Raw genomic sequence first — 14,598 nt, 5'->3', positions numbered from 1 at the left:
GTCAGAGGTAGTCTCTGGCTGAAATCTCAGTTATGCATTATGTCCCTTTCTGTAAGGCTCACGTTCTTGCCTGCTCTTTTGTTAATACCCACTAGCAAGCAGGTTCCTCTGTGTTGGGTAACTCCATTAGTGGAGCTATCTTTCTGTGTCAGAGCATCTGACTTCCTGAGTTACTAAGTAAATTCTCCATTTACTCAGTGGAAAACTTGATATTCTGACAAAACAGATTCTGCTTTGATTTGCTGTTCTTTTTCAAAAGAGATTTTTTTCTAACATTTGCTACCATATTTAGGCAAAATGTTGTCCCTCTCTTCAGAAATCAGTCTGTGTTACAAAGTCATTTTTTTAGCCATTCAACAAATAGTTGAGTACTGTGTATAGACTGCTATACCAGGTTTCAAAGTTAGGAAATGCAAAACACAGTTTTTTGCCCTTTCTACTGGGAGACACCAGCTTGCAAGCAAAGTAATTAAAAGAATAAAATGTGTCTTCTTATGTAATGAATTAACTGTGTGAGCTTTCAGGGCTGTTTTCTTTCTGTAACATAGAATGGCCCTAGGGGAGTGCATCCTAACTTTTAATATGAGCAGGACTCATCTGGGTTCTGTTTTGGCAGATCTGAGGTAGGGCATTCATAACTAGCTCTTAGTCTGTGCCAAAAGTACTGGTACATCCACCGCATGTAAAAATATATATGTTTTAAAAGACAGCTTGATTGAGATATATAGTTCACATACCAAACAATTGACACATTTGAAATGTACAATTCAGTAGTTTTCAGAGTTGTACAGCCATTACCACAAGTGTATAACATTCTCATCATTTCCAAAAGAAAACCCTTACCTTTTAGCCTTCACCAGCTTTGTCTCCTTGCCCCAGAGCCTGGTAGCTACCAGTCTACTTGTTCTGTTTGAATAAATGTGCCTATTATGGACATTTCATATAAATGGAAGTATTCACTGTGCAGTCTTTTGTGTCTTGCCTCTTTCAGTTAACATAATGTTTTCATGGTTCATTATGCTGTAGCGTGTATCAGTACATCACTGCTTTTTATTGTCAATAGTATTTTGTTGTATGACTGTATTACACTATTGTGAATCTATTTACATTTAAAGAATTACTGGTAGAGAACAACTTTTTTGTGCCATTTTGCTATTTGTTTTCTGTGTGTGGTTTATTTTTTATGTTTCTGAATCAAGCATTTTAAAATGCTTGATTCACTTAAAAATTATTTATTTATTTATTTAGCTGTATCAGGTCTTAGTTGCACTGCAGCATGGGGGCTTCTCTCTAGTTGTGGCGTATCAGCTCCAGAGCATGTGGGCTCAATATTTGCTGAGGGCCACTCACTAGTTGCAGTGTGTGGACTTAGTTGCCCCGTGGCATGTGGGATCTTACTTCCCTTAATCAGGGGTTGAACCCATGCCCCATGCATTGGAAGGCAGATCTTACCACTGGACCACCAGGAAAGTCCCTGATGCGTTGATTCATTTCACTCATTCATTTATTTTACTTAAACACACAGCATTCTTTATTGTAAATTTCAAATAGCAAATTGGTTTTCATTGATTTTTGGGGGGTCTTAATTGAAGTAAAATTTGTATATAATGTTTTTTAAGTTTCAGCTGTATATCATTATAATTTGATACCTGTATATACTACAAAATGATCACCACAAAAGGTCTAGTTACCATCCATTACCATACAGTTGACCCCTTCATCCCTTTTGCCCACTCTCAAACCTCCTTTCCTTCTGTTGACCACCAGTCTGTTCTCTATGAGTTTGAATTTATTTTATTTATTTTAGTGTGTGTTAGATTTCATATACAAGTGAAATAATAACGCTATTTGTCTATCTCTGTCTTATTTTACTTAATACTCTCAGAGATGATATGCATTGTTGCAAATGGCAAATTTCATTTATTTTTATGGCTGAGTAGTATTCCATTGTGTGTGCATATGTGTGTGTGTGATCATTTTTATCCACTTATTTATCAGTGGATGCTTAATTTTGTTTCCATGTCTTGGCTATTGTAAATAATGATGTAGGGAACACATATGGGTACATATATCTTTTCAAATTAATGTCTTTTGTATTCTTTGGATAAATACCAAATACGGAATAGTTGAGTTTATGTGGTAATTCTATTCTGAATTTTTGAGAAATCTTCATACTGTTTTCCATAGTGCCTGCACCAATTTACATTCCCACCAATTGTGTATGAGGGTTCCTTTTTCTCCCAAATCCTTGTCAAGGCTTGTTATTTTTTGTCCTTTTGATAATAGGCATTCTTATAGGTGTGAGGTGATATCTCATTGAGGTTTTGATTTGCATTTCCCTAACAATTATTGAAACAGCTGGCTTGAAACTCAGCATTAAAAAAACTAAGATCATGACATTCAGTCTCATCAATTCATGGCAAATAGAAGGGGAAAAAGTGGAAACAGTGACAGATTTTATTTCCCTGGGATCCAAAATCACTGCAGACAGTGACTACAGCCATAACATTAAAAGATGCTTACTCCTTGAAAGGAAAGCTATGACAAACCAAGACAGCTTATTAAAAAGCAGAGAACTCACTTTGCTGGAAGGTCCATATAGTCAAAGCTGTGATTTTTTTTTAGTAGTCATGTATGGATACGAGAGTTGGACCATAAAGAAGGCTGAGCACTGAAGGATTGATGCCTTTGAATTATGGTGCTGGAGAAAACTCTTGAGAGTCCCTTGGATTGCAAGGAGATCAAACCAGTCAATCCTAAAGGAAATCAGCCCTTAATATTCATTGGAAGGACTGAAGCTGAAACTGTGATACTTTGGCCACCTGATGCGAATAGTCACTTATTGGAAAATAGCCTGATACTGGGAAAGATTGAAGGCAAATGGAGAAGGGGGTGCCAGAGAATGGGATGGTTAGATAGCATCACCAACTCTATGGCCATGAGTTTGAGCAAACTGTGGGAGAGTGAAGAACAGGGAAGCCTGGTGTGCTGCAGTTGATGGGGTTGCAAAGAGTCAGACTGGACTTAGCAACGGAACAACAGCAGCAGTTAGTGGTGATGATCTTTTCATGTGCCTATTGGCCACCAGTATTTCTTCTTTGGGAGACTGTGTATTCAGATCGTTTGTTCATTTATTTTTGTTGTTATTATTTTTACTGAAATCTTTATTTCTTCACATGGCTTTAGTATTTTATTTTATAAATTCTTTCCTTTTATCTGGAAGGACTTAGTATTTCTTGTTGACATTTCTATTAGTGATGAATTGTCTTAGCTATCTAAAAAATAGGAATGTCTTAATTTTTCATTTTTGAAAGATAATTTTGCTGGATATATAATTCTGTTTGATTTTTTTCCCCCTCAGTGCTTTAGATATGTCATTCTACTGGTCCTAGCCTCCATGGTTTCTGATAAGAGATGGGATGTTAATCTTATTGAGAGTTCATTGTACATGTTGAATTGCTTTGTTGTTGCTGTTTTCAAGATTCTGTCTTTGTCTTTCAGCAGTTTGGTTATAATCTCTCTCAGTATAGATGTCTTTGAGTTTATCCTGTTTGGTGTGTATTTGTCTTCTTTGATGAGTAAATTCCTGTCTTTCATTCCATTTAGGAAGTTTTCATCTAATATTTCTTCAGATATTCTTTCTGCCCATTTCTAGGTTTTTTCCCCCCCTTCTTTTGGGACTCTTATAATGCTGAAATTGGTATGTTTGATAGTGTTCCACAGATAGTTACGTTCTGATCATTTTCCTTCATTTTCCTTCTCTTTCTCTGCCTTTCAGACTGGTTAATTTCAATTGTCCTATCTTCAGATTTGCTCACTTCACCCCCCACCCCACCACCACCTTGTTCAGACCTGCTGCTGAGCCCCTCTAGTGAAATTTTCATTTATTGTACTTTTCAGCATCAGGATTTCTTATTTTGACCATACCACACTGCTTGTGGGATCTTAGTTCCCTGACCAGGGATCAAACCCAGGCCCCTGGCAGTGGAAGTGCAAAGTCCTAACCGTCAGGTCACCAAGGAATTCCTAGACTTCTTTATTTTTTTTCTTTTACAGTTTTTAAATTTCGTTATTGATATTCTCTTTTTCATTAATTGCTTTTCTGATTTATTTTAATACTTCATCCATCCTTTTTGAGCACATTTAAGACAGGTGACTTAAGGTTTTTCTAGTACGTCTAATGTCTGGCCTGCCTCAGGGATAGTTTCTGTCAATTTAGTATTTCCTGTGAAAGGGCCATACTTCCCTATTTCTTTGTATTTATAATTATTTGTTGAAAAGTAGGTATTTGGGGTATTATGACGTCGTAACTCTGTACATCAGATTTGTTCCTTCCTTAGGGTTTGTTCGTAGTAATGCTTTCATCCTGGAATGTGAAGTCAAGTGGGCCTTAGAAAGCATCACTATGAATAAAGCTAGTGGAGGTGATGGAATTCTAGTTGAGCTCTTTCAAATCCTGAAAGACGATGCTGTGAAAGTGCTGCACTCAATATGCCAGCAAATTTGGAAAACTCAGCAGTGGCCACAGGACTGGAAAAGGTCAGTTTTCATTCTAATTCCAAAGAAAGGCAATGCAAAAGAACGCTCAGACTACCGCACAGTTGCACTCATCTCACATGCTAGTAAAATAATGCTCAAAATTCTCGAAGCCAGGCTTAAGCAATACATGAACCGTGAACTTCCTGATGTTCAACCTGGTTTTAGAAAAGGCAGAGGAACCAGAGATGAAATTGCCAACATCTGCTGGGTCATAGATAAAGCAAGAGAGTTCCAGAAAAACATCTACTTCTGCTTTATTGACTATGCCAAAGCCTTTGACTGTGTGGATCACAATAAACTGTGGAAAATTCTGAGAGAGATGGGAATACCAGACCACCTGACCTGCCTCTTGAGAAATCTGTATGCAGGTCAGGAAGCAACAGTTAGAACTGGACATGGAACAACAGACTGGTTCCAAATAGGAAAAGGACTACATCAAGGCTGTATACTGTCACTCTGCTTATTTAACTTCTATGAAGAGTACATCATGAGAAACGCTGGACTGGAAGAAACACAAGCTGGAATCAAGATTGCTGGGAGAAATATCAATAACCTCAGATATGCAGATGACACCACCCTTATGGCAGAAAGTAAAGAGGAACTAAAAAGCCTCTTAATGAAAGTGAAAGAGGAGAGTGAAAAAGTTGGCTTAAAGCTCAACATTCAGAAAACGAAGATCATGGCATCCAGTCCCATCACTTCCTGGGAAATAGATGGGGAGACAGTGGAAACAGTGTCAGACTTTAATTTTTTGGGCTCCAAAATCACTGCAGATGGTGACTGCAGCCATGAAGTTAAAAGACGCTTACTCCTTGGAAGAAAAGTTATGACCAACCTAGATAGTATGTTCAAAAGCAGAGACATTACTTTGCCGACTAAGGTCCGTCTCATCAAGGCTATGGTTTTTCCTGTGGTCATGTATGGATGTGAGAGTTGGACTGTGAAGAAAGCTGAGCACCGAAGAATTGATGGTTTTGAACTGTGATGTTGGAGAAGACTCTTGAGAGTCCCTTGGACTGCAAGGAGATCCAGCCAGTCCATTCTGAAGGAGATCAGCCCTGGGATTTCTTTGGAAGGAGTGATGCTAAAGCTGAAACTCCAGTACTTTGGCCACCTCATGCGAAGAGTTGACTCATTGGAAAAGACTCTGATGCTGGGAGGGATTGGGGACAGGAGGAGAAGGGGGATGACAGAGGATAAGATGGCTGGGTGGCATCACTGACTTGATGGACATGAGTTTGAGTGAACTCTGGGAGTTGGTGATGGACAGGGAAGCCTGGCATGCTACAGTCCATGGGGTCGCAAAAAGCTGGACACGACTGAGCGACTGACCTGAACTGAACTAGGGTTTGTTTTTGGTTGTTGAGGGCTGTAGCAGTCCAGTTTGTTTAGTGACTTTCCAAATTATTTTTACAAAGACAAGATTCCTTGTTGTTTATGGCCCTGAAGTTTCTGTTTTATTATCTTCAGAGTCAGTCTTATCCATCTGAAGCCAGAAAACTGGGAGTAGGGGAGGGGAGTGCCACTCTCCTGCCCTTTCCAGCTTTTCTCTGAGTTGGGGCACTTCTTCATCACTGAGCTAGGCTGCCTACCACTCTGCCTTCACACACCGTCACCTTCTTACTGTGCCAGACTCAGATCTGTAGGGTCCTCTCAGGTCTTTTCTGAACTAGCTTCTGATTCTGGACATTACACTCTGTCTTCCCTGGTATAGGTGGTAGCCCTTCCAAGCCTTTATTTCTTCAAAGAACTTCCACCTTACTCTCTTCCTTTTCAGTCTTTGGGTGTGTCTGCTATTTTGCCATGTTCTATCGTTTGCCTGCTAGTACGTATGTTTAATCTTTTGGCAAATACCTGAAAGCCACTCTAGCTGGAGTTAGCATGTGAAATAAAGGTCAGCCTTGGTACCAGTCCTTCAGGGAACTGCCGGACAGGTCAGAACACATAGCTTAACAGTATTTTAGGAACAGGGGCCAGGAAAGAAGCTTCCACCCCCACTGCTGTTGCTGCTTCTCTTGGGAATGGGGACGAGCAGATAGGAAAATAAAAATGCCTGTTTCTTCTTAAGCATTTCCCTAATTGATTTGTTTTTTATTCCAGAGTTCATTCTGTCAGTTTTTGCCAGCTTATGATTGTTTTAGTGGAGGGACTGATTGTTTGAGAGCCCTGCTCTACTATTTTCTGTGATGTTATTCATGAGTTATAAGTATTTATATTGACTTCAGTGTATTTTTTTTGGCAGGTGTTTTGATAAGTTGATTTCTGCCGGGGTCCAGCCCCGGTGGATCCAGGGAATTCGAAGTGGGGACGGCGTTGGCGAGGGAAAAAACTTATTTATTTATTAATATAAGATTAGATTAGGAAGAAACAGTGTAGTAGGAAAATTAAGTGGAGAAAAGAGGCTGAATAACTTGGTTTACGTGGAAAGCCAATAAAGTTCCAGACAAGGAGCTTGCACCATTTACGTTAGGCTGCCGGCGTCCGTTTGAATATCGGAGAGTGCCCCGTGTTGGGCTGTCTCTTTTTACGGGCCCGGACAAGTAAGTAGGCCCGGATAAGTAAGTAGACATCGCGAGCCTCCACGCCCCAGATGGGAATTCAGCCAGAAATTAGAGTAAAGAGGAGACATGGGGGAAACCAGTCCTTCCAATGACTGGCCCCCCTCTATTATCCTTCAAAGCCTTTTATACTGTGATTATACATAGAGATCAATGGGTAATACGTTATGCAGCGTTAGCAGCCCAGACTCTTATCAAAACCAGGCTTTTCTCTCTGCATGCAAGTCTTAGGTGATTTACATCATTTTTAGGCCAAAAGGGCCAATTAACATTTTACAACCTTTTTTCTGATAAGGGTTTGTCAACCAGAAGACTTATTTGTGTTGTTCTTCCCAAAGTCTGGTGCCACTCTCAGAAAGCACTAAAAAAGTTACATTCTTACATAGCAAAGATACAGCAATTTTTAACAAGTAAAAGGAGTACAGTGATTATAACAAAAGAAAAGTAACTCAAAAGTCTAGTGTTGTTACCATCAAAACTATTATATATCCTTTTCCATATCTCGTTTACATTGATTAACATCCTCTCAGGTGCCTAAAAGATAAAGAATATGGAGGCCTGGCAGCAATCATTGAGTCAGCAGTGAAATCCTGTCACCAAAGGCTCTGTATCTTTAAGATGTTTTTAAGCTTTGTGCCTCTCGCGGTTGGGGGGCTGCAAGCAATTCACAAGCTGTAAGAGGTCCAGGGGAACCTGTTAGGCAAGCTAGAGAGTTATCAGAGGGGTTTAACTGAAACATCCCTTTCAAATGCAGAAGACTGAAGCCCTGATTTGACTTTTTCCAGAGAATATCAGAAGAGTGGAAAAGCAGGCAGATTCTTATTTTTGGGGGTACATGCTCAGGAAATACCAGGGGGAAAACCTGAGATCTGATTAGCCTTGCCAACAGAGCTCTGCCGCATGACCTTGTCACCAGTGGAATTCCTCACGCTGGCTCCCGGCAGATTTCAGCATGTTGCCCTTCCTTATTGTGATTTGTCACTGAAACTTTGCTTTTAAATTTCTGAATTATTAAACTTATGTGCACATTTGTAGAAAAAAGAGCAGTTTACAAACATATTAAGAGATTTTAAACTAGCTGTCAAAAGAAATTAAGTTAGAATGTTGGAAAAGATATATGGTTTATTTGTGCAATGTGGAAACATGCATATTCACTAAAAGCTGTTTGATGTAGTCATGTGTGTTTGAGTTTGGAAAAGATGTACTTTTCTTTAATAGTATTATCATACAACTGAGAAATCCAGTCTATACCTAGAGCAATGAGAGGGTTGGTTCTCTAAGACTTATTAAACTGAAGCTATGCTTAGTGTTTTGTTGTCTTCTTTTTATAGTTAAGTTGTTAAATAGCATAGTGAGCTGAAGAATGCTATTCATTTTAAAATGCTGAAGAGAAAAAGTTTCTTTTTTCCTCGTTCAGTTCAGTTCAGTTGCTCAGTCATGTTTGACTCTTTGTGACCTCTCACTAAGTCACTAGAATTTAAAAAGATTATATAGGTAGGTTAGAAGTGAGACTTAGTGTCCTTGTTTGGGCTTCCCTTGTAGCTCAGTCGGTAAAGAATCTGCCTGCAGTGCAGGAGACCCGGGTTCGATCCCTGGGTTGGGAACATCCCCTGGAGAAGGAAATGGCAACCCACTCCAGTATCCTTGCCTGGAAAATCTTACGGACAGAGGAGCCTGGTGGACTGCAGTCCATGGGGTCCCAAAGAGTTGGGCACGACTGAGTGACTAACACTAACTAACTTTAAGATTCTTATTTTATGTTGGTGGGAAAGGACTGTTGCAAAAGTAGATTCCCTTTTAAAATTTTGTTCTTTTTAATAGACTTAATGAACTATCCTATAAATCATTGTTAACTGAATTTAAATTATTGCCTTTAAATTATTAGCAACTTGATCAAGTTGAATCTGTACTCTCAAGTCAAAGTTTGCAAACATTTACCATAGGATCAAATTCATTTCTTGTAACACTTGGGTAGGTGGACTTTGATTAATAAGCTAGAGCTCATGAAGAATTTTTAATTATATTTCCTTCATTTGAATAAACAGTAAGAGGAATCTTAATTTTTGACAGCATAAGTAAGAAATTTTATCATGATCAGGCAGTTGCAGATGACTATTTTGAAAAATACATTTCTGAGGAAAGAAACCCATTTCCAGTTGCTTTTAATTCTGGACTCAAGGTGATTAACCTAGCAGCATACAGGACACCAAGATGTTCTTTAGGTTAAGAACTTATTTGTGGCTAGCAGTTGTACTGTATTAACGAATTTATTTTTTAAGCAGTCACTTTTTGCTTTCCAGGAAATCTTTGTTACTTTAGTTAGCATTTACCTTCTTTCTCCCTAATGTTTTATAGGAATAATCTTGATATTTTTATCAACCATTTTAATCCTGTAGATGTTAAATACTCAGATTGTGGATTATGTATGCACCTTGATTCTTTTTTACAGTCTGCCTTTTGAACTGTGTTGGATCTTATTTACATCTCCACCATAGCACCTGAGGAAGCATAATCAGTTTCCCTTTTAACAACTCTTCTGAAGGTTTTATGTTTGGAGCTGGCTATTTCTTTAATTTCATTTTATCTTAACTTTCTCTCATGAATGCATTGGATAAATGACTCTGATATATTTCTTTTCAGATGAATTAAATTGTGACTTTGTTAAACTGTAATAATTAGGCTTGCTTGCCTTATTAAGTACTACCCTTCCTAGAAATGATTGCCTTCCCCTCATTCTTTCAAAACTGTTTTCTGTGAAAAGCAGTTGAGAGACTTATTGGTGACTCACAGTCACCATTAAAGAAAAGTACCTTGTCACTTAGAAAATATTCTTGTTCAGCAGACAGTTGAGAGTTATGCTGTATTGTATGATTTAGACAAATTTCATTGATATTGTTAATATTTTAAGTTTTACAAATTTATAATTATATAAGAAAAAATAATATATTGTTAATATTTTAAGTTTTACAAATGTATAATTATATAAGAGAAAAGATAAGGGCCCAAAGCTCCCTTCTCTTCCACATTAGTTTGTATACTAAGACAGGGCTGTTGTATAAAAAATTACATGGCCTCTTTTCTGTAGAAAAATCTGAATTAAAATTCTTACTCTCTTAAATGATTATTGCACTGCTAAGGCTGACACAGTGTCAGACTTTATTTTTCTGGGCTCCAAAATCACTGCAGATGGTGACTGCAGCCATGAAATTAAAAGATGCTTACTCCTTGGAAGAAAAGTTATGAACAACCTAGATAGCATATTGAAAAGCAGAGACATTACTTTGCCAACAGAGGTCCATCTAGTCAAGGCTATGGTTTTTCCTGTGGTCATGTATGGATGTGAGAGTTGGACTGTGAAGAAAGCTGAGCACCGAAGAATTGATGCTTTTGAACTGTGGTGTTGGAGAAGACTCTTGAGAGTCCCTTGGACTGCAAGGAGATCCAACCTGGCCATTCTGAAGGAGATCAGCCCTGGGATTTCTTTGGAAGGAATGATGCTAAAGCTGAAACTCCAGTACTTTGGCCACCTCATGCGAAGAGTTGACTCATTCATTGGAAAAGACTCTGATGTGGGAGGGGTTGGGGGCAGGAGGAGAAGGGGACGACAGAGGATGAGATGGCTGGATGGCATCACTGACTTGATGGACATGAGTCTGAGTGAACTCCGGGAGTTGGTGACGGACAGGGAGGCCTGACGTGCTGCAATTCATGGGGTCACAAAGAGTCGGACACGACTGAGCGACTGAACTGAACTGAACTGAAGGCTGACACAGAAGAGTTGGGTCCCTGACATAGTCAGTAAAGCCATGCTTCCTGCCTCTTTAAAAATACAAATTATTTTTATATTCCTTGTCCCTACAGACACCCACCTAATGCTGGCATTTATTCTTGTTTAAGATTTACATTTAAAGTAAAAAGTCTTCAGTGGAAAAACATGAATTTCACTTTTTCTCACAGAGAAAGGAGTTCTTTCTGTAACTTGTATACAAGTTTCTGTTTCTTATTAAGTTTTTCTAATTAAAAGCTCAGAAAATTATAAGCATTAATGATTTTAGTAACAAGCATTAATGAGGAGCTTGCTAAACAAAGAAAACTTTTTGATTTGGGATTTAGAAAAATAGGAGTTAATCTGTCAATGTTTAGGTTTCATCTCCACAGCTTACTAGCTGTATGATGTTGGAGGAGGCCTTAATCCTTCAACAAGTCTGAAAAATAGGGATACTACTACATTGGAAGGACTGATGCTGAAGCTGAAACTCCAATACTTTGGCCACATGATGCAAAGAATCAGCCCGTTGGAAAAGACCTTGAAGGCGGGAGGAGAAGGGGACGACAGAGGATGAGATAGTTGGGTGACATCACCGACATGATGGACATGAGTTTGAGTAGGCTCTGGGAGTTGGTAATGGACAGGGAAGCCTGGTGTGCTACATTCTGTGGGGTTGCAGAGTTGGACACAACTGAGCGACTGAACTGAACTACTAGTGCTTGCCTTGTTGGAGTTGCTAGTAGCTAAGTAACTGTTTGTAGTTTATTTGGTATAAATATGTTTCTTGGTGCCTACCAGAGAGTGAGCAACAAAGTGTCAGCTGGCTATTTTTAGTGTTAGTATCATCTTTGAAGACAAAGACCTAACTTTTTTCTTAGTGTCTTAGTCATTCAGTTGTGTCTGACTCTGACCCCATGGACCTTAACCTGCCAGGCTCCTTTGTCCATGGGATTCTTCAACCAAGAATGCTGGAGTGGGCTGCCATGCCCTCCTCCAGGAGATCTTCCCTACCCGGGGATTGAACTCATGTCGCTTACTTCTCCTGCGTTGGCAGGCGGGTTCTTTACCATTAGTGCCACCTGGGCATCCGTACTTTTTTCTTACTTATTAATAAAGTATGAAAAATCAGACAGTCCTAAGATTAATTTGGGAAGAAAAGTCAAATAAATGTGTTCTTTTAATTTAAAAAATCGAAATAAAAAGTCCATTACCTTTTAGCAGGGCAGGTGTTTTTTTTATATGTAGTTGAGGTGAAGTAATGAACCCAAATCTGGGGCTTCCCTGGTGGCTTAGATGGAAAGATTACGCCTGCAATTCAAGAGATCTGAGTTTGATCCCTGGGTCAGGAAGATTCCCTGGAGAAGGAAATTAGGGCTCTGCAAAAGGCTCATCTGCTTTGAGAGCTTTTCTCTATCTAAAGTGTCACTCACCATTTTTACCATGTTATTTCCCCCCACTATCAGGCATTATATTATATATACACTTGTTTATTTTTTCAAATCATTTTCCCATTAGATTAAAAGCTGAGGACAGGACCTTTGTTTTGTTTGCATGCTGATTCCCATTGGATGTGATATAGTATAGGGCCTGGGACATTATAAGCATTAGTAAATAACTTTTTAAATGAATAAGTCAAAGTTTTATTATGTAGGTGGGAGGAAATAATCCATGAACTCAATTTTTAATAATTATTTTCCATGGGATTTTTTTAAGGTATTTGTGCTCATAACAGAATGACTCATTTAAAAAGATAAGATTTATTCCCCTTCCCCACCCTCTGAGAAAAGAAGAAACACAGGATTTAAATTTAGAATGGGCTTCCCAGGGTACTCAGTGGTAAAGAATCTGTGTGCCAGTGCAGGAGTTGAAAGAGACATAGGTTTGATCCCTGGATTAGGAAGATCCCCTGGAGTAGGAAATAACAACTGGGAAAATTTCATGGACAGAGGAGCCTGGCAGACTATAGTCCATAGGATTGCAGAGTCGGACGCGATTGAGCACACAAATTTAGAGTACTTTGTACATAGTATGAATTGTCAATCAGGAGGCCTGGTTCAGAACACCAGCTCAGGTGATGATAGCAGTGAGACTGCACAATCATCTAATTCCTCTGGATTCATTTTCTTGTTTTCTTTCTTGGATCTAACTCAGTGTCTGGTACATAGTTAAGGTAGTCAGTAAATGTTGGTTGGGTGAATGAATGAGTAAAGTCATGAACCAGGTTGTAGTTTTCTGGAGACTGTCCTACTGATCCTTGAACAAGAGCGTCTGGAAAATAGATCAGAGATGTTTGCTGCTACTGTTGCTGCTAAGTCACTTCAGTCGTGTCTGACTCTGTGTGACCCCATAGATGGCAGCCCACCAGGCTCCTCCGTCCCTGGGATTCTCCAGGCAAGAATACTGGAGTGGGTTGCCATTTCCTTCTCCATCAGAGATGTTTGGGAAACACTGTTCTATTGATTCTCATGCTTGAACTTGCATCAGAATTATCTGGAGGGCTTGTAAAGGCAGTCTGTTAGGTTCACTCTCCTAACTCTCTGCGGTAGGGCAGTAAATGTCTTAATTAGCTCTGAGGTGTTAGAGGTGTTGCTGGTTCTGCTAAGGTCACTCTTCCACAATTCCTGCTATATCTGTATTCCTTTTGAGGTGATTGACACTGATGCATTGCAAGTTTTGAGAGTACCATAGGGGAAGCTGTTTACTTCTTAATACAGTGTTTCTAAAACTTACTTAACCATAGTACTCCTCCCTTGTGTGTATGTGTAAATATGTGTGTGCTGGTTTAGTCAGTGATCATCTGTCTATAACATTATACACAATGCCTATTAATATCCTTGGAATTATTGTTCTGTGGGCCATACTCATAAACAGAGCCAGGTCACATCTGGAGTATTTTCCACATATAAAATGATGTTTGTATTTTTCATGCTTGGGTAGGTGAATTCTTAATTGTGTTAGAAGTGCAGGCCTCAGTATTGAACCCTATTGCAGAGTTGGATGATGATATGATATTCATGATCTATTTGGAAACATTTATGTGCATTTTTGATTCTTGCTGACATAAATTTAAAATAAATATTAGGGGTGTATAGCAAGAATTCATGAAAGTTAAACCCAAATTATGAAAGTATTTATTTCTTTGTACCTTTTATACCTTTTTAGTTATATTTCTCTTCTTGTTACAGTTGGCTTAAACCTGCCAAATCCATTTTCAGGACTTTAGGATATGGCAAAATTAGGAAATAATTTTAGAAAACTCATGAGGGTTGAGTCTTCTCTAGATAGAGATTGTTTTAGCTAGTGTCTCCTTATCCCTACTTGTATTTTGAAGTTCAGGCTAATTTTGTCTCATGGGTCTGTCAACCTTGCAAGTCAGATTTTTTTGACTTAGCTTCATTTTAAAGTATGATTGTTGAATAATGTATATGGTAAAAGTTTTGGCTAATTTATAATGGGGAGGATATTTGCAGAAGGAATGGTGATTACAGACTCCTTAGATTTTAATTTTAGCAGAAGGAGTTTTCAGACTTGAACTGACTAGAGTGCTTTATGTTCCCCAAGGCTGTGGATCTTTCTGTTGATGAGTCCAGCTTGACAGGAGAGACAACACCTTGTTCTAAGGTGACAGCTCCTCAGCCTGCTGCTACTAATGGAGATCTTGCATCAAGAAGTAACATTGCCTTCATGGGAACACTGGTCAGATGTGGCAAAGCAAAGGTAAATTTCCGTTCT

At 38.9% G+C, this 14,598-nt stretch overlaps 1 protein-coding gene across 1 annotated transcript in view; it reads left to right on the top strand.

Moving 5' to 3' along the window:
• ATP2C1 (ATPase secretory pathway Ca2+ transporting 1) overlaps nucleotides 1–14,598 on the top strand; it is a 164,613-nt gene that overhangs the window by 101,487 nt on the left and 48,528 nt on the right. Inside the window, exon 8 of the mRNA XM_068974943.1 lies at nucleotides 14,428–14,583. Coding sequence (XP_068831044.1) covers nucleotides 14,428–14,583 — 156 coding nt within the window. The remainder of the gene's footprint in view (nucleotides 1–14,427; nucleotides 14,584–14,598) is intronic.

Source organism: Capricornis sumatraensis, chromosome 1 (assembly GCF_032405125.1).
Source record: "Capricornis sumatraensis isolate serow.1 chromosome 1, serow.2, whole genome shotgun sequence".
NCBI classification, from domain to species: domain Eukaryota; kingdom Metazoa; phylum Chordata; class Mammalia; order Artiodactyla; family Bovidae; genus Capricornis; species Capricornis sumatraensis.
Note: the sequence above shows the minus strand (reverse complement) of the source record. Positions and strands in the feature narration are given on the sequence as shown.